Source organism: Tenrec ecaudatus, chromosome 13, assembly GCF_050624435.1.
Source record: "Tenrec ecaudatus isolate mTenEca1 chromosome 13, mTenEca1.hap1, whole genome shotgun sequence".
Lineage (NCBI taxonomy): Eukaryota > Metazoa > Chordata > Mammalia > Afrosoricida > Tenrecidae > Tenrec > Tenrec ecaudatus.
Window position 1 is genome coordinate 22,607,571 of NC_134542.1, and position 25,142 is coordinate 22,632,712.

General features: G+C 48.3%; 1 protein-coding gene across 2 annotated transcripts in view; it reads right to left on the bottom strand.

Annotated features, from left to right (window-relative positions):
- XRCC5 (X-ray repair cross complementing 5) overlaps positions 1-25,142 on the bottom strand; it is an 89,310-nt gene that overhangs the window by 37,286 nt on the left and 26,882 nt on the right. For both annotated transcript variants that reach the window (XM_075529342.1, XM_075529343.1), the window contains exons 10-14: positions 19,977-20,039; positions 16,507-16,644; positions 15,484-15,574; positions 12,538-12,671; positions 8,065-8,261 (exon numbers count right to left, since the gene is read on the bottom strand). In XM_075529342.1, the coding sequence (XP_075385457.1) occupies positions 8,065-8,261; positions 12,538-12,671; positions 15,484-15,574; positions 16,507-16,644; positions 19,977-20,039 (623 nt within the window). The remainder of the gene's footprint in view (positions 1-8,064; positions 8,262-12,537; positions 12,672-15,483; positions 15,575-16,506; positions 16,645-19,976; positions 20,040-25,142) is intronic.

Consider the following 25,142-nt stretch of genomic DNA (forward strand, 5'->3'; position numbering starts at 1 on the left):
TTAGTAGGCAATCCTTAATTAAATGTACAAGAGCTTGTGCTTAGAGTAAGGTGACCAAATTTCAACATTGGTAACGCGGGACACCACTGATAAAACTCATATCCTAGTGAAATAGCCACATGGCAGCCGAAAACCGTGTACCCTAGCTTGTCGTGCATTCTTTCCAAAAATCGGGATTTTTTTAAAACGCCGCGGGAAGAAGGACAATTTGTTAAAAATCGGGACTGTCTTGCCAAAAGCAGGACATCTGGTCACCTTAGCTTAGAGACATTTGAATGTTTTCAAGACCTGGAACATAATATAGTGCCCACCTACATTTTCTACCTCTGAGGTTTAGTGGGAAGGAACTAGCCCACTTTTAGTGTGCTGCCATCTGGTGGGGGCCTGTAAACCATGTGGACATGAAGACCCTAGGCACCAGAAACCCCTGGGGATATGGGTCCCACTAATTGTATCAAAACCCTATTAACTCAAAAAATGTTTGATTTTTTTTCTCATTCACTTCATTTGTCTTCTATTACTGAGAACTTGATTTCAGCAACAGCAAAATTCAAAACAGAAAAATGGTTTTTAAAAGATTGAACTCCTTAAAAAATACATCAAAAGAAAACTAAAATGTTCTTATATAAACCTAACCTGTTTGGAGCAGAATACTAGTAGATCCAACAGCGTCTGTGTGCCACGGGAGCTAACTCCAAGAGAGCGCATCGAACATCTTAGGTGATCGGATGAGCAAACGTTGGTTCAAACAGAGTTAGAGTCAAACAGAGGTCAACTTAATTGCTAAGGAGACAACAAAGGCAAAGACGCCCATAATCTCCCTTAAGCTCCAGAACATCAAGATGTAAGAAGTAATAATCAATCTGAGGGAAAGGCAATCATCAAGAAATGGCTAAATGATGAAATTAGTACCTAAGATATATGCGATATATCCACTTTCTAACAAGAGACTGGAAGAGGTGATCCTGAAAATTAAGCAATGAGAAACACAGCGTACATTGGCTCACAGTAAAGGATCACTTCTTACAACTAAATGAAAAGCCCAATCATTGGACCTTACACAGACAAATGATCACCTTTCTACTCACTATATTCCCCATTTACCACTTGCTCCCCCTGCTCCCCCTTTGAGGAGCAGAGAGAAGCAAGCAGAAGACAGAAGGTTGGGGACCAAGAGAGATTTAAAGGGGGTGAGTCACCCAGAGCCGTTCCCTTGCAAGTAGAATAAAAAATAAACACACAAAGCCCTAATGAAAAAAGTGGAGAAAGACGCCCTTACTCAAGGAAGCAGAAATTTCCATTCAAACTCAATTCATGTTAGAGAACAGATAAAGGCTATTACCATTTCAGTTAACTTTTGCATGTTCTTCTCAAGAGACACAGTGCAGCAGGGTATCGCTGAAAACAGACACTGGAACCTTCGACAAATTATGACTGCCTCTGAGCTTTTATTTTCTCATCAGGAAAACGCCAGGATGCTAAGTACCATTCGGACAGCAACTATCCCACTATTCTCTTTGCAAAAAGACAAAGTCACGTGTACACTGGTGCTAGGAAGCATTGCTACATGCAAAGCACTGTGCTAAAATTCCATAGGAGTTCATGGCTGACTCACATGAAGAGTTTCTTAAAACTTCAAAATAGGACTCTATTGAAGAAAGAGTAGGAGGCCCATACAACACTTCTCCAGCACCGGGGGTGGGCTCTTCCATTACAGGATTGCGGGGGCTCTTCTAGCCAAACTCTCTAACTCCCACCAAATGACTTTTTCCTGTAGGGATCTGGTTAAGAAGGTGGGGGAAGCGACTGATAGGATTCACCTATGAGGCATTTCGAATAGGATTCCCTGCAATGCCATCCTGCTGTGTATAAAATGAGCTCTGAGACACAGGAAGGGGAAATCTCATTATCAGCTAGTCAGAAGTTGAGTTCGTTCTCTGGCCCTGAGATCCCTGTGCAGTGCACATCCTGGATCCAGGAGGAGGATCTGTACCACTGAGGAGCAGCAGCAGAACCAGGAGTGAAGCATGGACAGAGGATGGACTTCTCAACCTTCGGAGCAAGTGCAGCAGACTGGCAGGTGTGGAGTGGGATGCCTCCGGGTACTCAACTGGGGAAGCTGGACTTAACCCAAAGTGGGGCTGAGTGCCTCTGGGCACTTAACTCAGGGAGCTGGGTGCGCTGCCTGTGGACCCTGAGCTGAAAGCCTTCAGGTTGAGGCTTTTACTATAGAGTGAGATGCCCTTTTGGGCATGTATTTGGAGAACTGAAAGAATTTTGTAACATGTCCCAACAAGCCAATTCAACTCAACCCTAAGCTTTTCTCCCTGGTATTACAACTTGCTAATATCTTTAATAAACTATTTAATCGTGAATTTTGTCTGTGGGTTCTGGGTAGCCTTTGCAATGGATCTTAGAAACCACAGAGGTAAACAGAGAATACTAATTAAGACTAAACAAGGATGTAGTCTGACCTTATGTGGGAGGGGATGAGCAGATGTTGGAGCAAGGATTTTTAAAATAAGGGTCCATGAATGGCTTCAAGGACTCTTGAGCCATCTAAAATTATTTGGAAAACTTGGTAGCATGTTAAGGATATTTTTTTGTGAGGAAAGGGCTTGTCGATTTTAATATTATCAAGAGTCCATTACAACAAAATAATTACTGCCTGAAGAATTTTAAGCAACGGAATGACGTGATCAGGTATGCTTTTAAAAAAAATCACTCAGCTAACAGAATTGTAGAATAGTTTAAAGAGGATTAAGAGTGGAATGCAGAGAAATCAGGCATGCTAAGCCCAGGCTTGCTGCCATCGAGTTAATTGTCGTGTTTCAAGACTGCAAATCTTTACAGGAACAGACGACCTCATCGTTCCCCCTCAGAGGGTCTGGTGAGTTCGAACTGGTGACCTTGAGGTTAGCAGTTCAATGTTTATTCCACAGTGCCACCAGGGTTCCTTTTTCTCGGTAGAGGCCTAGCAGTAAGTTTCTCATTCCCACCACGTGCCAATCACTGTGCTAAGAAGCGCATTTGAGCTATCTCGATTAAGCCCCACCCTGACTCTGAGCCAGTTCTTAGCACTGTGCTTTCCAAACACCCTCAAGGGCCTGGCCCCTTGTTTAAGCATGCAATCCGCTCTCCGGCACAGCTTCCGCAGAGGCCGCCATTCGTTGTCCCCACGTCACAGTGGCAACAGCTATCAAGGGCCAGTGCGTGGGCTCAGATCCAAACCTCGCTGACCCCAAACCACTGCTATTCGCCACTATACTAACCTGAAGGCAGAGAGGTGCAGTTGAGGTCAAGGTAATACAACGTGGTAAGGAGGAGAGTAAAAAGGGCATGTCTCTAGGAAGTGGAGGCCGTTCGCTAAAATCAAGCCTGTGGCATGAATGGGCGAATCAGAGAAGCATGAAAGGAGAGAGGCGGCCACAGAATCACAGTGGACATACTGGATCTAAGACACTGCGTAGCTGGATATACAGCAAACTAGAAATCTCAACTGACAGGTTTTCAGTAGTTTGTGACACTACATATACAACTGGTGGTGCAGTGGGCTCGTTAGTTGTTGGTCTGCTAACCCACAAGGTCAGTAGTTCAAACCCATTAGTCACTCTGTAGGAGAAATACAAGGCTAGCTATAAATGATTTAGTTAAGGACAGTGGTTCTCGGCCTTCCGAAGGCCGTGGCCCTTTCATACAGTTCCTCATGCTGTGGTGACCCAACCATAAAATCATTTTCGTTGCTACTTCAAAACTGTCCTTTTGCTACTGTTATGAATTGGGCGACCCCTGTGAAAGGGTCATTTGTCCCTCAAAGGGGTTGAGACCCACAGGTTGAGAACCGCTGCTCCAGGGAAATCTGAAGAGCACTCCTGTGAGTCAGAATCCACTTATTATCAGCGGCGTGACTGGCTTGGTATGGGGAACAGTAACACAAAGTCTAGAATAAAGCATGCGGGTCAAGCGGGGAAGCTCGGGAGTCAGGCCACCTGCACTCAGGTCCTTACTCCAACTGCGATCTGGAGCAAGTTTCTATATTCTCTGTAAACCGCGGGCTCCTCAGCTTTCAGGCTGGACCAATAAAGGGACCAACTTCACAGGAAGGCCATCAGAATCCAACAGGCAGAACACTCAGCATTACACCTGTGTTGAGCAGATGCTAGCTATCCTGAGCTTAAGTCCCTGGGAGCATCAACATGTAGAGTGGGTGCGAACAGAAAAGCAGCCCCAGGGGAATGAGAGGGAGTGTCAAAGACGGAGGGGTCTCAACCCAGAGAAGGTGAAGTTAAGGAAGATAAACAAGCTTTAAGAGGGATAAAATCATTGACGATGTCAAGTGCTACAAGAAGTCAAGAAGGAAAAAGACTGCAAAGGGAAGTGAATCTAGCAGTTCGTGTCCTTTGGAAGATGGGTTTCCGGAAGGGATGGGGGGAGCAGAGGCCTAATGGGATAGTTGCTGAGAAGAGAGAGCAGGCGGCAAATTAATCTTTCAGTCAGCCCGGTCTCTGGGTGGGAAAAAAACCCCACAGTTGCCAACAAGTCAGTTCCGCACCCCATAAGGTTTCCCATGGTTGGCTTCTGGAAGTATACCGCCAGGCCTTTCTTCCAAGGCACCTGTCCAAGGCACCTGTGGGTGGACTCAAGCTTCCAGCCTTTTGGTGAGTGACTGAACCAATAACCATTTGTGCTGCTGAAAGGCAGGTGGCAATTACAGGGAGGAAGTGGACTGGATCATTTTAGTTTGTTCTAGAGGAAAAAAGTACAATAAGCAGAGGAGAGGATCTGGTAAAGGAGGGGAAGCTAAAAATCCAGAAAAAGGAAGAAATTCTTAATGGTCTGAGTTGGCACGGGAGAAGACAGGATGGCGGTCAGGGTGAGGGGATTAACTGGGGACAGGATGAGCCCCTCTTCTCTGAGCAGGAAAGAAAGAAACAGGCAGACAGGAATTCATACACAATTTTAGACACAAAGAGCTAGAGGATTACAGGAAGTCCACCTAAGGCACCGGTTCTCAGCCTGTGGGTTGCAACCCCTCTGGGGTTAGAACGACCCTTCCACAGGGGTTGCCTAATACATCCTGCATGTCAGATATTTACATTATGATTCCTAAGAGTAGCAAACTTAGTTAGGAAGTAGCAACGAAAATAATTTTATGGTTGGGGGTCACCACAACATGAGGAACTGTATGAAAGGGTCACAGCATTAGGAAGGTTGAGAACCACTGACCTAGTGGTCTCTATTCTTCTGTGAAATCATCATCACGCATGTGCCAAAGACATGGCCATTGCTAGGTGCCCTCAGGTTGTTTCCTGTTCCTCTGAGCTGATGTCCAACAGAAGGGAGCCCGGCCTCACAATGGTTATGTTTGAGCACCCTGCTGCAGCCACTGTGGGAATCCATCTCTTTGTACGGGCCCTCTACTTCACCAAGCATGATGGTCCCTCTTGTCAGCCTGCCTAGGAATATTGGAAATCCTTTACTCAGGTGCCCTGCACTGTCAGAATGTGCTAGGCTCTAAAAATATAAGGAGCAGAATGCAATGCTCACTCGCCTCTCCAGACAACTCTGTAAGGCCAATTCCTTTCTTGCCCAGGAGGGAAACGAGGCTTAGAGATGACATGCCAACTGTGCCTGAAGTCACACTAGCAAAAGGGGACCAAGCCACTGTCTGACTCTGAAGCCCAGAGTCTTAAACATTTGTCAGGTGACGCTGTCAGCTAAGAGTGAGGAAGGAGGGCTTTCAGGGGGCGTGAAAAGAGAACACGTTACAATAGCTGCATCGAGACAAAAGGAAATCGAGAGCACAGCATAAGTCAACTGCACAGTCTAATTATCCAACAAGTTCACACATGTAAATCAACATGGAGGGAAAGGAAAAGGTCATTAGAAGGAGAGGAGAGAAAGAGAGACCAAAACAGAGCGAGAAATGTGATCTCAAAAGTACAGCAGGTTAAAACTAATGGAAGAAATGATGAAGTAAAAGAGCTGGATTCCAAAGGGTTGTCCCAGAAGCGAAAGTATTACAATGAAATGTGTAAAGACCAGGAGTTAGAAAATCAAAGGAGAGGAACACTCTGCATTTCTCAAGTTATAAAGAACCGGGCCGGGCGGGAGGGGGGGAGGAGAGAAATATTGAGAATTTCTACCACCAAAACCCTAAATGCAAAAAGCATCCAAAGAAGAGGGCGGGAGACAGAGTGAATGTCCTAAAAAGCACTGGTCAGCATTCACCATTTCAGAAGGTAACATGACCAAGAACCATCGGGACTGAAGGAAAACATTCAAGCTGCGCTAAAAGCCGAAAACAAACTCCTTGCCGACTCAAGACAGAACTGCCCCCGTGAGTTTCAGAGAGTGTAATGCTTTACGGGAGGGAGGAGAAAGCACTGTCTTCCTCCCAAAAAGCCACTGGTGGAATCAAACTGCTGACCTTTCGGTAGCAGTCCAATTCACAACCACTGCACCACCAGGGCTCCAGAGAAGCCACCGGGAACTGGCACTGTGGTTTCCTGAGAGTGAGGGGGCGGACTGCAGCTACTGCCTTCTGGGTCTATGTGCTGGGATTCACCAGCTAATTTGCATTGTAAGCTACTGGAGGAGGGGAAAATGGCCGTTTCCTTCTCAAAACACCAGAAGGTAATCCAGAGCGTGAACAGGATAGCCACAGGACTGTGCGGAGCCTGGGGACGGATGGAAGGCTGGCGCGGGCACAGGAGGGCGCAGCATTTCAGGACTCCTCTAGGTCCAGGCACACACAGATGAGCAGCAGGGAAGCCCTCCTTCACAGAGCAAAGTGCAAAAGCCCCACCAGACCCAGTGCCATCAAGTCACGTCCGGCTCACGGCAACCCGAGCAGCCTGGCGCTACCGACAGCCCCGCCGGAGCCCCCAGAAGAACCCGAGGCAGACAGAAGGAAAAGCACTCTCCAGATGTGACCAGGAATGCATGCCACAGACGTCACCCGTCCCACGATGGTGTGCCGTCCTGACAAAGCGTAGCGTCTCAGCCTCCAGAACGAAGCGGAAAACGCAAAGCTTTCTACTCAACTTAGACAAGAATTCACTCAGTGAATGACCTATGGAAACTGATGAAGTTTTCTGAAAATAACTCAGTACTTGTACGCTGAGGTACTTAGAAAAAACCCAGCTTAACTTTGTTAATAAAGATAAAGCTGTAGGAAATGAAAGAAAAGAAATTCTAGCCTGAACCGATCTCAAACTAAAACCCAAAGAAATAAATAGATTTTTTTATTTGGGGCAACAAAAAAAAGAGTCACCAATAACCATTTGACCTAAACCTGGCAAATCAATTGATCCTGCATAATCAAGAACAAGTGTGGGGTGTTTTGCTTAATTTTTAATGGCATTAGTTAGAGATTCTACACAGGCTCTACAGAGAAGGATTAAGAAAAAACAAACACCTCACTAGTGATAACTAATGATACAGGCTAATACATCACCGACACGCTAACAGAGAAGCTGAAGGCGGCTCGAATGTGTCACTCTTCCTCCTCTTCCCCTACAACCTCACGGACTTTTTCTGGACATCTGTCTCCCGCCCAAAGAGGGATAATTAGGGAGCCCTTAGACCAGCGGTTCTCAACTTCCCTGACGCCACGACCCTTTAAAACAGTTCTCATGTTGTGGTGATCCCCCAACCATAAATTATTCTCGGTGCTACTTCATTACTGTCATTTTGCTACTGCTATGAATCAGGTGACGGCTGTGAAAGGGTCGTTCGACCCCCAAAGAGGTCACGACCCGTGGGTTGAGAACTGCTGCCGTAGGGCTCTCCCTTCACTCCGTACCTTACTTTAAAATGGGTAAAATTAAGCCCCAGATTTTTTAAAGCTTCACTTGGTCTCCCTACTCACCAGGAATTTGATGCTGATCAACATGTCAACAGGTCAGAAGGAATGGCAAGGATGGAGTGTGAGGACCATGGACAGGGAGACGCCAGAAGTCAGGATTTTCAGTGGATTGGTCAAGCAACAAGTGATTTCACCCTTGAACCTTATCGTGTCCCAAGCCTCTAGAACCAAGCACGACTGCACAGAGCACTTACTTGTCTTGGAAAATGTTCTGAGCAGTTACTTGATCCTTTCTCTTGGTGGCTTCGGTCAGAGGGAAGAGAGCCTTTATTTTGGAGAGAGGCACCTGACAGTTAGCCGTCACCTCAGTGGGGGGTTCCAGCATACTCAGAATATGCGGCTGAATCGGAGGCAGGGGGTCCTGGGGATGCAGAGCTCGGTGCAGCAGGCACTGTGGGGAAAGGTCCGAGAGGTAAGACCCAGGCACAGACTCCACCGTGACGTCATTACCCCGCTTCTGGGCAGGCACGCGCCATCTTTAGGTTGGGAGTTTTCCATACTCCATGCAAAAGACAGGAAGAAGGGCTCTGGAACCTCCTTTGTCGGCAGAGCACTGCCAAAGTCTAAAATTCACTTCTTACCATACCAATCTTTGCACAAGTATTCGTGCTCGGAGGGGCTTTTCCGGACACTTGGTCTGCAGCGAAGCAGGCCCTCCATCAGCCTCCCAGCACGACCCTTCCTCTGGTTTTATATTCTTGACAACACTTATCATTATGTAAATTATCTAACCAGGTTTTTTCATGTACTGTTTAAGCTCCCCCCTTGAAAGCTAAGAGCTGATTTGCCTTGCTTATGTCCAAATGCCAGGCACTGAAGAGGGTGCTGGTGGAGCCCCCAGCAGCTATCGCTGGGAGGAAAGATGAGCTCTTTCCCAGGGTTCCAGGCATTGACCAAGCTGTCAGGGAGCAAAGCCAAGAGTGGGACAAAGATGGAGGCCACCGGGGGTTCCCACTGCCCACGCGAGTGGAATGCTAGACAGAAAGCCCCCTCCCTTCAATCACATGGACTGCTTTCAGTATACTAGGCCAAGCCTTCGCAGTACTGCTATTTTCCCAGAAAAGTGACTTTTCTAAAGGAGTTCAGGAAGATAGGTAATAAGGCAATACACCGTGTTAAGAAAAAAAGAACTGAAACTAGCTGTTCATTGACATTTTTCTTCCCTTCCCAAACAACTATCCCAAACTTAAGTTAGAGAATAAGGTTCTTAATATTCTCTTTTAAACATTTGGAATTTGGAAGGAAGAAACCAGGGAGCTCTTGCAATGTCAAAATACGGTTTCCTGCCACTAAAGCATATGACTTACTTTGCTGTGGGTGGTTTTCCTGCCTTGAAGAAGAGGAATAACCTGGAAGTCTCCACTATAAAAAGAAGAGAGACTTGGGTCTAAACAATAACTCTCATGCAAGAGTCGATGACCTCCACATTCTGAGAGCCCTGAGGTGGGAATTAGGCAGCCCTTTCCTGGAAACCCCACACGCTTCTCCACCTTCCACAACTCTCCTTTCCCCACAGGAATCTTCAGCCGGGCCTCCGCTGTCCTCTGTCCTACATCCTCCATTTTCCCTTGAGCCTGATGACCATAAAGCGAAAGGGGAAACCAAAAGGATCCCAGGGGCTGTGAGTCTACCCCAACCTTCCTTGTGCCCACAACCCCTTGTTCCCGGTGCCTTCCCTCCAGTCACTGAAACACTAGAAACCATTTAGAAGGCCAACGGATGTAGGTTGTAACTGAACACTCAGCAAAGTGCACTGGCGCTCACGTATTCTGGAAGGTGCTATCTGTGCCACATACAGTTACCTTTGGGGGGGCTGAGCTAAACTGCCCCACCCCACCTTCCTACTACAAAGCTCGGCTGGTTCCATCGTGAGGAAGCTCCACACCTTCCTTTTAGCCAGTGTCATCGTCCAAAACCCACACTCCAACACCCAGAGATGTTCTGAAGCTCCAGCCTTTCTCTCCCATCTTCTCAACGAGCCCAGGAGAGACGTAAAGGGGAGCCTTATTAGGTTCACTCAAGCAACAAATCCCAATTTATTTTTAAAATGAAGTTATAAACCAGTGGCATTTTTTCGGTAGCTAGCAAGCTGAGTTCAGTCTTTCATCTCCTTCTTTCTCTTTTACCCCACTGCTACTGCTCGGTGTGAGCTTTATGATTTGAAAAAGACTGGGGAGAAGACCGCATGCTGTCTACATGTCTACAGGCTGTCCGTACTTACACAGGACCAGGATTCCTGTCAAAAGTGGGTTCTGATAAGGGATCACCTGATTGAGAGGAATGAGTGCGTCGCCAGTGCTAAGAACGACTCTGAACAGCCCACCGTGTGACCTTACTGATCCTGAACCCGTCACCTAAGACTTACTGCACATCCCAGAAGCCCTCTGCTGCTCCCCTCACTGGTCCTTCTTTCACCCCAGCTTTGTTGAGTCGCCCACCTGTCTTCTGCAGTGCCTCTCAGGGCCCTGGCTCCCCTCTCTGTCCTTTGTGGTTTGGGAGGAGAGTGGAGGTGGCAGTGAGGGTGTTTTGCATGTGACGGTTTCTTCCTGTGATGGCTACCCCTAGCTGTTCACGCTGGTGTTCCCACTTCTGTTCTGCCTCACCCAGCAGGCTCACAGGGAACCTCATTCCCTTCCACGGCTTCTGCCTAAGGGAGAACTCACTCTCAAACCTCCCCAGGTAGACCAGACTCCTCTCCTGGGCTCCACATGCCTATTTCCACTGCCCTCTGCATGTCTGTACTCAGACATCCGACAGACACCCCAAATTTAACCCTATTCCCACCTGCTGCCTTCACATTCCTGAGCCTAACTGGCGGTGCCCTGGGGTCCTGCTCACCCGGCCAGCGGCCGCATGGGAGTGCTTGCAGGAGCTACTCTTTCCACCTTTTACGCTGTCTCCTTGCCTCTCGGCTCTACCAACTCAGTCCACCTGCTCGTCGTCACCCGGGTCAGCCTTCAAAGCCAAGTCCAACGCCGACTGCGGGAACCTTTGCCTAGAGAGCAAAGACCCAGACCACTGAGTGTGGCACACGGGACACTTCGTGACCCACACGCTGTTTCCTTTCCTTGTGCCTCTGCTCCGTTCTCTCAGCACGATCTGTGGATTCCTAACACACCAGGTTGCGTGTGTTCATGCCCCTGCCCAGGCCGTTCCTCTCTCCTGGCATGCCTTTGGCACATGGTGCATCCTGTGTCTCTTTCAAAGCTCTGAGAAGACGTTAGTTCCACAGGACGGCTTTCTTAGGTGCAGCCCTTCCCAGGAGCCCCTCCTCTCATGCCTGCAGCACGCCATACCCTCATGCTCCAACTCTCGGTCCTCTGCCGTCCTACGTCCCCCAGGGGCTCCTTGGAGGCGGGGCGCTTCCAGTACCCCAGCACATGGAACCCAGTTAGTATTCAATAGCTACTTGGTACTGGAAATAAAAGGTTAATTAACAAACTCACTAGCATTTAGTGCCTCATTTAAAAACTCTCCCACAAAGAAAACAAAGCTGGCAAGTTGTGAAAATCAACGTTGCTAGTGCTCGCAGCTTTGCAAGATAAACAGGCCTGTGTTTACTGCTTGTATCTGTTAATGATTCCCACACACATTTATTGGAGATAAATAGAGCCCATCCTGAACAAATCTGCCATAGTCACCGTTTCTCTTTTTCACCGTGGCCACCTGTTTTCACAAGCTTTCCACACCGAGCCAGTCGTCTGCTTCTCCTCCCCGACAGGCCTGCAGCTCCCTCAGTTTACTTCACAAAACTGCTAGGATTTTACAGCAGGGACTTACACCCAACTTCACTGAGCATCCTAACATAACAACTGAGTCACGCCTTCACGTTAGTTCTCCTCTATCTAATTTTAGAACAGAAATGATAGAAAAACACTCCTGAAAGGCCTTGCAAGCATGAAACATTGGCCGTTTCTTGTGAGTCGAGCCGGCTGAGTAAACAGCAGGCCCCAATGTGGACTCGGACGAGTTACAGGTGCTCAAAGACAGGTATGCCGGCGAGCTCTCCAGAGAATACCACGTCCCGCAGTCACCAACTAACCCTGGACTCTACTACCCCTCCACTACCATCCTTACTCCAACTGCCCCTCCTCAGCATAAAGTAACTTTCTTCTTAATGTCCCCGGTTTCTCTTAACTCAATCTCTACCTTCCAATTCCTTTGTCCTAAGATTCAGACATACTTGACTTTTAAAAAATTTTTTTGCATTTGGTCACCCTGTAACAATTTTGTATATTTTGTATTTGCAACCTCTTCAACTTCCACATGGCTGCTAATGAATAAATGTTTGACAGCTGTGGTCCGGGACCCTCTCTAAGAGTGGTGATGGTACCATCAACTTTAGAAAAACTCTCCTACTACTTTGGTGCTGAAAAGGCTAACAACATAGAAAGTCTCATACACATAACAACAGATTAGAAGAGCCAAGAAAAAAAGAAAAAGTGCAATATCTGCTGCTTAAGTCCTCCTCGGACATCTGAAAGGGAAACCACCCTTCCGGGTGGGGGGCGGGAAGAAGGACAGGTGGGAAGCCTCCCCCACTCACCGTGACTGGTAAGAGCTCAGAGGCGTCCATGTTTTGAACCAGAGGCTAAAGACCAGGCTAAAGACTAGGCTTACGTAGGATGGGACAGTTGCCTTACCACTGCCCATCTTTGGCCTCTCACCTGAAATAATCTCTGAAATTGCGGGTTGGGGATTTTGGTGGTTGGGAACAAGTCTTCCACGGTGTCCTCCTCCTCGTCTTTCCTCACCAGACTCATGGCGTCAATCAGCGAGTCCATCGCACTCAGCTGGGCCTCTGGAAGCAACAGAGGGCAGGAGCAGGAAGAAAGCAAAGTGATTATCTCTACGATCCTCCACCAACACAAATGTTTCCATTCACAGAGATTCGCAGCAATATTGGCAGGCTACACAGTCCGGCTTTGCCAAAAAACGATCTCTATTCAAAAGGCTGGTAATTAGCTGAAGGAGAAAAACATGCGCAAAAGGCCTCTGATAAGCCCCATCAGGGTTCCGAGGGTTTGGTACACCTGCACTGGAGTACACCTGCCCAGCAGGAGCCCCGCGGGAGCACAGCAACGGGTTCCTTCCGCTGGCCTCTCCCCAAGGCTCGTGGCACGGACCATACTCAGCCTACAGGATGGGATGTGCATGCGTCTGAGCCCACTCCGACCAAACTAAGTTCCTTTAAAGCAGCAGCAGGCTTTCCTCTGCTCGGGCCTCTCCTAATGCTGAACAGAGCGCAAGGGCTGCTCCCTAGAGAGCTGCCCAGCCAGGAGAAGGGCACAGTCCAGAGGCACCTTCCACAAAGGTTTCTACCGGCAGCACCAGGTGTGGCTCTCAGTCCTCGGAGCCATCAAGCAAGCAGCTGTTAAACGTTAGTGCTGTTTTGGGGTCACGCCCCATCGCACCCAGTTCCAGAAAAGTCTATTATGCTTTCCATTCTTCACACCTCCAAGTACCCCTTCGGAACAGCCATTACACCAGGCTTCCGATCAAGAGACAGTTCTTGTCTCTCCAGACACGGGCACAGCAGGGTTGCGCACTGCTGTGATTTGTCACAGGCTGTTACAAGCCAGTGAGCCCTATGGGGGCGTTTTACTGTCACAAAGGGTCGCTAAGAGCCACCACTGCCTCCAGGGCACCGAGCACCAGCAACAGCAAGTGCACAGTCTCCTCTGGGTAAACGCCGACCAACTTTAAGGTTCTTTCCTTTCCAGTGGAGAACATGTATAAAACATGTGTAGTTCACAGAAAACCAGTCAAAGACAAAAAGGCTTCAATGCTTGAGATGCTGAGTGCTTTGTGGCAGGGACTGAATCTGGACTTCTGCCTCCTAAAGGCACAAGGGACCCCTGAGAGAACGAGCCCTGCATTAATGTTGGCTTTGGGGACAGGGCCCTGGTGAACAGCTCGTGAGCATCGTGCTGTAGCCCGAGATAAATTTGAAAGCGAACATGCAGGAGACCCAAGGACAGCTAATTCAAAAGCTGCTGGACCATCTGCAGAACTGCGCATGCGCGCGCGCGCACACACACACACACACACACACACACACACACCCCACACCACCCCACCCCCGCTGACTGTGCCTTTCGCAACAAGAAACGTTCCCCTAGACCACAGGGCCCTTTCTCAACCAGTGAGGGGACCCGCTTTGCTCTCCAGGCACCTTAGCTATGTTTCGGGGCCTTTCTCACCTTAGAGGGAGAGCTGTTTCCCTTTTCGAAGACTTTGCTTAGCTCTTTGCTGCAGGGATGGGGGTGGTACACACACACACACACACCACCCACCACCACCACACACACACACACCCACACACACACACCACACACACACACACCACCCACCACCACCACACACACACACCCACCACACACACACACACCACCCACCACCACCACACACACACACCCAACACACACACACACACACACACACACACACACACCACCCACCACCACCACACACACCCACACACACCACCACCACCACCACCACCACCACCACCCCACCACCCCAAGGAAGAGAAACCTGGTATTGGCAGTAGGGCCGGGCAGTCCTCTGCAGGGCCAAACCAAACTCACTGCTGTCAAGTCAATCCTGACTTGTAGTGACCCTTTAGGACAGAGTAGAACTCACGGCCCCTGTGGGTTTCCGAGACCAGCTCTCGACCAAAGTAGGAAGCCTCCTTTCTTCCCCTGCTACAGGACAGACCATCGTAGACTGTGTCTATTAAGAAGGCTTCTCGGCATACGGAGCCAGCTTCTCCTTGGCACTTGGGTGCATGCTGCCCGTCTGGCCATGCTGCAAACTCAGGCTTGAGAGGACAGCTAGCTCCCCTACAGCACACTGCTCCCCAAGGGTCCGACAGGACGGCGAGAACACGCTTTGTAGACTCACCTTGAAATTTCCTAATCTGACACGCTATTTGTATCACATCTCAGCTTGGAAATACAAGTACTCTTCATTTTTCATTGACTTTGGTACGTTTCTACCATCTGCCCATGACTATATTTTAACGACTACAGAACCTATGTCTACAAACACCATTCGGCACAGCACTCTGTCATTGAAGACAGATGCTCAATGAGAGCCTCTCTTTTCAAGCTTCAAGTACAAGGGAAGGGCTTCAGCAAGTACAGGGAAAATCCCATTACCTTGCAGTTCCAGAACTTTCTGAAGCCAAAGGTAAGGAACACTGCTTCTGGGACCTTTCATTACTGCATGCCACAGGGAGCACCGTGCCCTTGCAGAGCTGGGCCTCTGCAAGGCCGCCACAGTCCATGCCGGGCAGGACCCATCACAGCTTTGGCCCTGGAAGTCGACTCGCTCCCCCAAAGGGGCCCTGCTCACAGAGACTGCACCAACTGCCAGCTGCTCCATCAGCCCAAGTCAGCAGGAAAACTAGTGTGTGGAGCGTGAGCGCTGGTGTAGCCCTGCTTCTGACACAAGGCACGGTGAGTCACCTCACCATTGCTGTGGATGACTGGAACCCGGCTAACTCCTCCCGGGGAGATCTGCGCCCCACCAGTGACTGAAGACAGGTGATTTCCCAAGAACAGGCTGTGTTTCTAGCCAATTAGTGAGCTAAATGGATACACACTCACCTGTGGGAGTGCATTTCTTAATATTTTTCAAGGATGAAAACATGTATTGCCGCAAGTCTTCCATGAAAGGCAGTTGCACATACACCAAACACTAATGGGAAAGAAAGGGGGTAAAAGCAGAAACCACCCAATTAATGAGAAAATATAAAGCTGGTCCCAAGGCTGTGGGAGGAGCACCATAACCTACTTCACAAGCCAGACAGTGAACATCTGACACAAAAGGCTGTGCTCTGACATCTGCTTTGAGGTGAGCACCACGAAGAACACTGAACCTGAGTAAATGGTGCGAAGAGAGGACCGAGAACAGCTGCAGAATGCCTGGCAAGACACTGACCAGGAGCCGGGGCCTGGAAAGCAGCTCTAGGAGTGAAGACTGTTGCCTTCTCTTTCCAGTTCTGACAAGACATGGAGGCCTCCGTAACGGCACGTGCTCTAAATGAAGGGAACTCCACAAGGCCTTCCTCGCACTCATCTGTCTTCACGGTCCCCGTCCGCATTTGGCTCTGAGAGGGCGATCGCTGGATCTGGCGCACAGGAAGGAGTCGCGGCCCGTCTGTGCTGATGGGCTTTACTAAAAGCTCTCCACACGAATGCATTGCCATCCAGGTGTTTCTGACTCTCACCGACCCTGCCAGACCGAGCAGGACGCCTTTCCTCCCGCAGTGGCTGGTGGGTTTGAACGACTGGCCCTGTGGTTTAGCAGCCCACGCTTTCGTAGTTTATGCTCTCTCCATGCTACTCCTGTGTGGTCCACTCTGAGCATGAGCTGGCAATTTGCAGATTCTTGGGCCACATCTTAGACCTACCAAAGCAGAACCTGCATCTTCACAGGACGCCCAAATGCTTCCCTCAGCCCAAGTCAATGGGGAAAACCAATGTTCAGAGAGGGGAATGCACACCTGTCCCTGCTGCCAGCAAACCACCTGGTGACTCACCTCAGGGTCACTGTGGACCGTTAGCACATGAGAAGAACTGCTGAGAACAAAGAAAGCAACGTGGACGGAAACGGTCTATGGGCCTTACCTCGTAGGCTTCCTTGATAAGTGGAAATGCCACACCGACTTGAGGGTGAGCTCTCTTGTCGTAAGCATACCGCACGATGGCCACCATGTCCAATTCGTCCAGGGCATGGATCAGGGAGGAGAGTGCCACCGCGGCTGCCTAGGAAGAAAGAGGCAGGTGGGGACACATATCCAGCATCTGAACACTCTCAGAGTAGCGCTGAATGCTTACCAGATTACCATCCACTGTCATCCTCTGCTTCTGTGGCCAAGTAAAACAAATTAGTACTACGGGCTCTTCTTATTTCTCTAACTCCCACACAATGAATGGGTGGGACCAGGCAAATCAGGTGGGCAGGCCTCGAACGCAGGGAGTGGTCAGTGTGTGCCATCCTCTTGTACATAAGAGCAGGAACAGAGAGAATCCCAGGACCATCAAGAAAGAGCAGCTACCAGTGGAGACACGCAGACCGCGAGGCAGAGCAGGGGCAATGCCGAGCGGCAGTGAGCAGAGCAGCAGGCAGCTTCCGGGCCGCGGAGGCAGAGACCCAGGGACGGTGTGACTAAGGACCAGCTGGCTGGGAAGAGGCACTGCTGTGGACTAATGACGGCATCCTTAATGTTACCTGATCCTGACTTGAAGTAAAGTTTGCTCACTTCCCCGATAAACCTCCAGGACCATGGGTCTTGTCTGTGATTTCTGCGCGACCATAATTAATGGATCATCAACCCAACCGAGAAGTTGTTGGCGTGGGGACAGGATGAGGGAGGGGAAGGGAGGGGGGGCACGGCTAGCCTCAGTCTTGCAGCAGCAGGCCTCGGGCTGGAAGGAGCTGCATTCTCCTTCTCTCCGCTGAAGCAGGAGGAAGTCAGATAGGGCCCCACGCCGTGCGCTCAGCTCCAGACTGCGCATCCCTGGTCAAACTGCACACGCATGTACTTGTCATCACATGTGCGCTTTGCTCCTTTGCTTCGTAACGGAACTCGGTCTCTGCTCCATCTTCCATTCCCTCTGAACCCATGCCGCCACCCTCTACATGGACCCAGGTCTCCATTCTTCCAAAGCACAAGCTGCCTCTGCTCCGCCCTCTGCATGAATTACTACCCGTCATTTCCGTTTTCTTTCTCTTCAACTCCAAGGTTGTGAGATGGCACTCTTGCTCTTCTCATGGCATCAACACAATTATTCTTCATCCAGCCTGAGCACGGCCTTTCCCTCACTCTGAAGTTAGCCTCTGAAAGTCACCGACTTCTTAATCGACAAATGCTCGTTCCCATTCTATCTGACCCGCCAGTGGCACCTGTGTGCCCCCCCCCCACTTCTTTCTTCTCTTGATTCAGACCCGGCGCTCCCCTGGTGACTCCTCCCCAGACACTTCTCCTCTCCCTGCATCTTTACATTCAGCTCGTATCCCTTCTCTCCCTAAAGCTCCACTTGGGGATTATTTAATCATCTGGTTCCACGTACTAGTGATTCAAAATCTTGTAAGACCTGGATGCAAGCTGCTGATTAGTGGTTGGCAGAGATCTCACCTGGTTATACTGCAGGTATCTCTCTACCCTGACAGCAAAACTACCAACAGTACCTTCCTCTACCTGCGTGCCACCACCATCCACCTTGTGGCATTCTGTCAGCGCAGCCCTAGGAAACGAAGATGCAGCCTCCCGAGGGAACCATTCACTCAGACAGCAATCCTTGTTGACAAATAACTCTTCATCTTGTTTATTCAATCCACCCCTCTGGTATGAAGCATAGTTTAATTTCTATTCCACGGGATGATCCTCTAGCTGTATGAAGAGCATTGGGACATCTGCCGTCTTTCCTACTCCCCTCTTTACTTACACAAGGATTTCCATTCAATTTTCTCCTTCATTCGCCCCTGGGAGTCCTCGTATGCCAGCTGATTGAGACGCCTAGCAGACCCATGTGGGGTTGCCGAGACTGCACAGCTGTATGGACGCTCTCCCATGGAGCGTCTAGTTGGTTTGAACCACCAACCAATTAGATAATACAATTCTTTGACTATGGCTGACGAACTCACTATAAGAGAGAGCAGCCTTTTGCTCTTAGTAGGTAAAATAATAGTTAGCTTTCGTTTTCCCTGGAGTGACCACAGAGCTGGCTGTGTTTGAGGCTGGGTTACAACTACTGGACACCTGTCACAGGTTATGCCCAGCAGCAAGTCTAATGTGTTACCAAGCATAAGGCTTGCCACTGACGACCCTTTTCACCCAAGAAACGTGCAACATGGCAAATGCTGCCTGAAATGCCTCAGATTCATTAAATGGCTGCTTAACTAAAGTTTGGTCGTTGTATGTTCAGAAAGCTCTTATTGTTGCCAAATTTCTCAGGAGGCCCACATTGTTCCTCGACCCCGTGAGGTCTCCAGCCACAGGTAAGCCGCTTTGCTCCAGCACGTGGGCCTCAGCCCAGCTCTGTGGGCTGTGTGCTCCTCCGTGCCCAGCCAGCCTTGTGGCGGGCTCCGCACGCTCTGTGTGGAGGTCGGTCAGTAAGTGGGCGTTAACATTTCAGGACAAGCTCAGATAAGAGACCATATGTGGACTGACAATGTATATCAGAACTCAGAGATTCCCAACAGCATTGATTTCTGGAGAAGCCCAGGAAATGGGCACCTCAAATGTGAGGATTCACCTATGTCTACTCAGCCCTCATGAACGTGCGGGGACAGGGAGACGCTGAGCACTCTGCTCTCCTCATTCGAACAGCTGATGGAATGATGCCATGCCACCAACTAGGTCAGCAGCCTGCCAGCCACGCTTCAGAAGTGGGGCAAAAAAGAGGGCCAAGGAAACTGGACGGGTCACGTAACGGCCTGAAGCCTACCCCACCTCCACCGCAAACAAGCCTTCTTTATTGTTTACTGATTTCTAATGCACCTATCTCTGGGGCTTAGGAAACTGCTCAAGTATTTTAAGCAGATATTAGCTTGAGGTCATCCATTTAAGATCAGTATCTCCAAGGAAATGAAACTCTCCAACCGCTCGTTCTGATTTGAAGGGCGAGCCGTAAGGAGGGCAGATGGGAGCGGAGGGTAAGGGACCTGGGAGAGAAGGAAGTGGGAAGAGGACGGGGACAGGGCGAATCTCCCAGTGATGGAACCAGCCCAGCAGGCACTGGAAACGTACTCCTGACACCTGCTCATGGTGAATGACAGGGAACGCCAACCTGGCCTCAAACGCTCTCTGACAGCCATTCCACCACGAGCCTCCACACCTAAGCGCAGTTGTGCACATCTGTCTTTATTACTCACTGGGCCTCTAACTGAAGAATTAGATTCTCATGCCTTGGGTTTCAGCTACGACAAACTCATTTGATCATTTCTCCATTTTCAAAGGTAAAGGCCAGTGAATTTTCTGTCATTGCAAGAATTAACATCATTTTAGGTCATAAAAACTCCAAACAATTCATATTCAGAAAATGACAACTCAATTCTATGTCACTACCACAAAAACCCATCCCTGTCAACTTACCTCATCATCTTTTGCAGCAAAGACCTTTAAAACTTGATGTCCCATAAAGAATTTTGTCTGGACCTATAAGAATATGTGAGGGGGGAAAATGGTTTTGATTCAAAATAAAGACACATGTAAGTGTACAGTCACAAATCACTACAATATCCTACTCACATGTTCTTACTGAAAATGACAGGCAAAGACACTAAAAATAGTTTCTACTTGAGGTTCAATTCAACACAAAAAGTCTTTCACATCCAGTAGTGTGAAAGTGACTGCTTTGAGCTCGGCTGCAACAATGAGGCAACGATGGATAGGACGGAGTCCTGCCGTGCCGTGTTTAGGTAAAGAAGAAATTAATGATGGTATATTATTTGAGTCCAGAGTTCCCGGGTGCCACGGGAGCATGTATGAGAGGCAGCCAGCATGGTTATGGGAGATCGGGAAGGTCATCAAGTAGTGGCCCCTCCGTTACTACAAGAGGGGAAACGGAGAGCTGGGAGCAATGAGGGGAACAAGCTCCCCTGGGAGAGAGGGTGTGAGAAAGCACCAGCGCAATAGAAACACAGGGAGCTGGGAAAGCCACGCCTGGGGGCAGGCAGTCCCAGCCCGAATTCGAAGGTGAAAACTCAAACCAGAGAAGAGGAGCGAGGACGGGGTCAGGAAGGTCCTTGTGGGTGGACTTCATCTGAAGACCCTGATCGACAGCAGAGAGGTTAGCAGCCGAGGGCTGTGGGTGCAAAGTGAAGAGCTCATCAGAGAGGGGCAGGGCTGGGAGGAGGGAAACGGGCTTCAAAACAAAACAAACTGCCTGCACTCCCTTGCCCTCGAGTTCAATTCATTTATCAAGGAGAGTCTCCGAAGAGACAAAGCAGCCCAACCAGTCCCTGATCAGAAAATGCTCTTAAAATCACGACCACCTGCATTTATTTGCCAAGACCTATCCTCTCTGACCTGCCTAACCCTGACCTGGAGTGCACTCGTAAGAACATGTCGCGCACTGCGGGGGAGTGCACTCATAAGAACATGTCGCGCACTGCGGGCAGTGTTTTCATGGCTTTTGTTAACTCTGTTCTCCCACCGCTAAAGCAAGACACGACAACAGCAGGAACCAGTAAGTACAGCTCAAGACGACAGACTCTCAAAGGTATGGATGTGGGCCTTACAAGTCACACAACCCTCATTCCAACTTTACTTTCCCATCTGAAAACCATCATTCAAGAGATATGGGAATAATTCTGTACTTTCAGTGTATTATATTCATACAGTTCAGTGTTTCCCAAAGTGGGCAATGCTGCCCCTTGAGGAGCCCTGGAAAAGCAGACTACACTTTATCCTGGGTACAAACTATGATACAGAAGCTTTCATTGCCATGGGGGTAACGAGTAATTTTTTTTTTTTCCTGAAAAGGGAGCACTATGTCAAATAAGTTTGGGAATCTATATTTACTTGTCTTCCTATTAGAATCAATAATAGATTTTGTTAACAGTTAATGATATCGTTCTTAAGGCTCCTAAATAACTTTTCAAAGAATAGTCAGACATGTGGGGAGAGTTCTGGCTAAGTTATTATTCCCTTCTATAACGGAATACTCACAACACTGACACCTTGGAGAGAGTTAAGTGGAAAGGCCTCTTGAAATTAAAAAACAAGTAAACTAAGTAGGTCCCAGCTAGCACGGGGTCCATGGACTTGAGTTAGGTTGGGCTGGGATGCCTTATATAAAATTACTTCTTGAAATAAATTATTTCTTGTACATATGAGTATCACTGCTTTTATTTCTCTAGGCAAGCCAGCTTGATGCATTGGGGAATCAGGACCATTTTCTTAGGGGACACCAAGGTCAAGTGGCACAGCACAGTCCACAAAGACACCATTCTGTACCCTACTTTGGAGAGCAGTTCTTAAGGGTCCTAAAAGCTCATGAGCGGTCATTTCCGGTTTGACAATTGGTCGCTCCCTGTCCAGAGGAAAGAAGAGCGATGAAAATCAAAGACACGTGGAAACCATCAGTCCAGTGGACAAGTGTACCCTACAAAGACCCATCTCCACACCTTTCTCGGAGACCAGAAGGGCAAGGGAGTGTCCAAGGGCATCACATTAGAAGATCCTGGATAGCGTCGGACAAAACGTGGAACAAAACTCAACATCCTAACAGAAGGCCAGCGGCAGTGGTTGTACGGAGACTGGGAGAACGCCTTCAGAAGTCACCCTTCAGGTCTAAACTCATACCCACAGCTCAGCCGTCAGCCACACAACAAAGAGCTCTCTAAGGGCACCAGTAACACCAGTGAGGGACGCACACCTTAGAAGAGCCGTCCTCAACCTGTGGGTCGTGACCCCTTTGGGGGTCGGATGACCCTTTCACAGGGGTCGCCCGATTCATAACAGTAGCAAAATGACAGCTATGAAGTAACAATGAAAATGATTTTACGGTTGGGGATCCACAACATGAGGAACTGTATCAAAGGGTCGCAGCATTAGGAAGGTTGAGAACCACTGCCTTAGAATAATCAACTATTTGAAAGCAAAAGGGCAGCATTTACCCCAAGACAATCAGAAAGGTTAGGAAAGAGGGGGGAAAAGGGCAACACAGGGAGGTAATGAGGTAAGTAATGTTAAATTGTAAGGACTGGTCAAAACGATAAAACAAAATGAGCATGAATTATCGAATGGAAATCTGATCTGCTCTGTAAAACTTAACCCAATTCACAATAACAAGGGTTGTTGTTTTTTTAACAAATAAGTAAATTGTAAGGGGGTTAAAAAATCACTCCAGGATACCTGGGAACCCTATTGAAATGTAGATTCTGATTTGGTGTATCTAGGATGAAAGTGGAAGCTGTCACCAGGAAATCAAGCAGAATAAACTGATGTGAAGCTCCAGCTTCTGTACACAGGTCTGAACAAGGGTGTTTTTTCACAGAAAAGACTCACAGGCCTTATCATTAGCTTTAATTTAACACACTTCCACAAATGAAAAACATTTTTAAGGGGTGCATATTTAGAGAGACTTGCTAAAACATTATACATATATAATTTTAAATTCCAAAAAGCATTTATCTTTACCATTAAAAGCTCCTACCTTAACAAGTACATACTGCTAAATGTATGCCCTGGCGATGTCAATCTAAGTTTGAGCAGCCATGGAAATGGTCCCCAACACTCACTGCAGCACCAATGAGATACCTAGGCCTGTGAGTGGGGGCAGCATGAGGAAGTGTAAGTCCAGTGCATTGTGTACACACTGTTGACCCTTGAACACCACAGATTTGAAACACAGGGGCCCTGGTTATACAGATGTTTTTCCTGCTACTATTGTAGGAGGCTTAGTGGGTTGTGCATTGGGTTCCTAAGCGCAGGTTGAGCGGTTTGAAACCAGCAGCAGCTCCCCAAGATAAAGATGAGACTTTCTGTTCCTGTCAAGATTTACAGCCTCAGAAACCCACAGGAGCAGTTCTATTCTGCCCTACGGGCTGCTATGAGATGGAACTGATTGGATGGCAGTAAGTTTGGTTTGGGAATTGCAGGAGCTCATGAGCTGTACTGGTTTAAAACGCCATGATGTTCATCATCTGCACATGAGCAGCTGACACGGCAATGATCACCATTCCCTGGAGCTTCAAGCAGTGTCACAATACTGTAATCCACCGTAATAAAAAATACTCAGTCATGATTTCTATTCCGACTCACAATGCCCTTAAAGAGGGGGTAAAAAAATTCCAAGTGGATGTGCACAGTTCACACCTGTATTGTTCAAAGGTGAATTATGAATTATACTCAGATTTTCAAATGGGGAGAAGGTGGAAACTCAACCTCAGTGCTGTTCAAAAGTCGACTCTTATTTTCAAAATTTTTACTTACTACTTCTTAGTAACAAACAAAATTCTTTCAGTTCCTATGATCTTGGTTCAGATAAAATACACATAATTATATAGTTCACATTTGTTAGGATCTATCTCTTTGGTTATACATCACAAACGTCTGTAATCTAAGATAGCTGAGAATCTTGTAATAACCACTACAGAGTAGCATAGGGTGTCCCTGGTTGGCACAAGCAATTGGTTCTAAAGGTTGGTGTTCAACCCCACCCACAGGCACAATGTAAGAAATACCTGACAATCTGCTATTGTAAAGGTGGTAGCCAAGACAGCCCAATGGCAACTCCACCCAAATAGCAGGGGGAACTCCAGCCTGCCCTGTGGGAGCACTGCACAGCACACAAGGCAGCTGGGACAGCCCTCTACAGTGCTCCTCGCTGCTGAGAAAACCTCCGATTGGCCTCTACGGTGATCTTGAGGACTAGGGCAATTATGCCAGCAATGGTGGGACCCTGCACCAAAAGGGCACACCAATCTGCCACCTTGGGGCAGAGTTTAAACCCCTCTGGCCCCACGTTCAGGCGATCAGGGATCAGCTAGCTCTTTACTCTTTTCTTCTTTTTCTACCACACTCAGTCTTAGCGAAGACCGCTGTGTTTCCCCCCTTCTTTCTTCTTTTCGGGGTCTCTCCTCTCCCTCTCTTTCCTTCCACATGCCCCTATGCTCTGCAAAGGGCAACGCCGCCCATGAGCTACAGCTTGCCTCCTCCGGCAGTGCTGCACACGACCCGGCACAGCACAGGGCTCAGGTACCTCTTTAACTATTTTTTTCTTTCTTTTCTTCTTCTTTCACTATTTTTTTCCATCTTCTTTTCTCTTCTCTTTCCCGCCACAGTCACAAATTGACAAGTGGAATATACTGAAGATAAAACATCTGTGTACATTGAAAGAATTCCCCAAGAGAGTAATAAGAAAGTCCACAGACTGGGAAAACATCTTTAGCAATGACACATCAGACAAAGGTCATATTACTAAAATCTACAATACTTTGTAAGCTTACAATAAGAGCAACACTAACAGTCCACTGAGGAGGTGGGCAAAAGACCTGAACAGAAGTTGCACAGGGCAGAAATCCAAATGGCCAATAAATATATGAGAAAATGTTCCTGATCATTAGCCATAAGAGAAATGCAATTTAAAACAACTATGAGACACCACCTAATACCCTTAAATATAGCCCAATTCAAAAAATCAGAAAGCAACAAGTGTTGGAGGGGCTGTGGGGAGACAGGAACTCTCATCCACTGCTGGTGGACCTGTAGGTATGGACAGCCGCTATGGAAATTGATTTAGTGATATCTGAA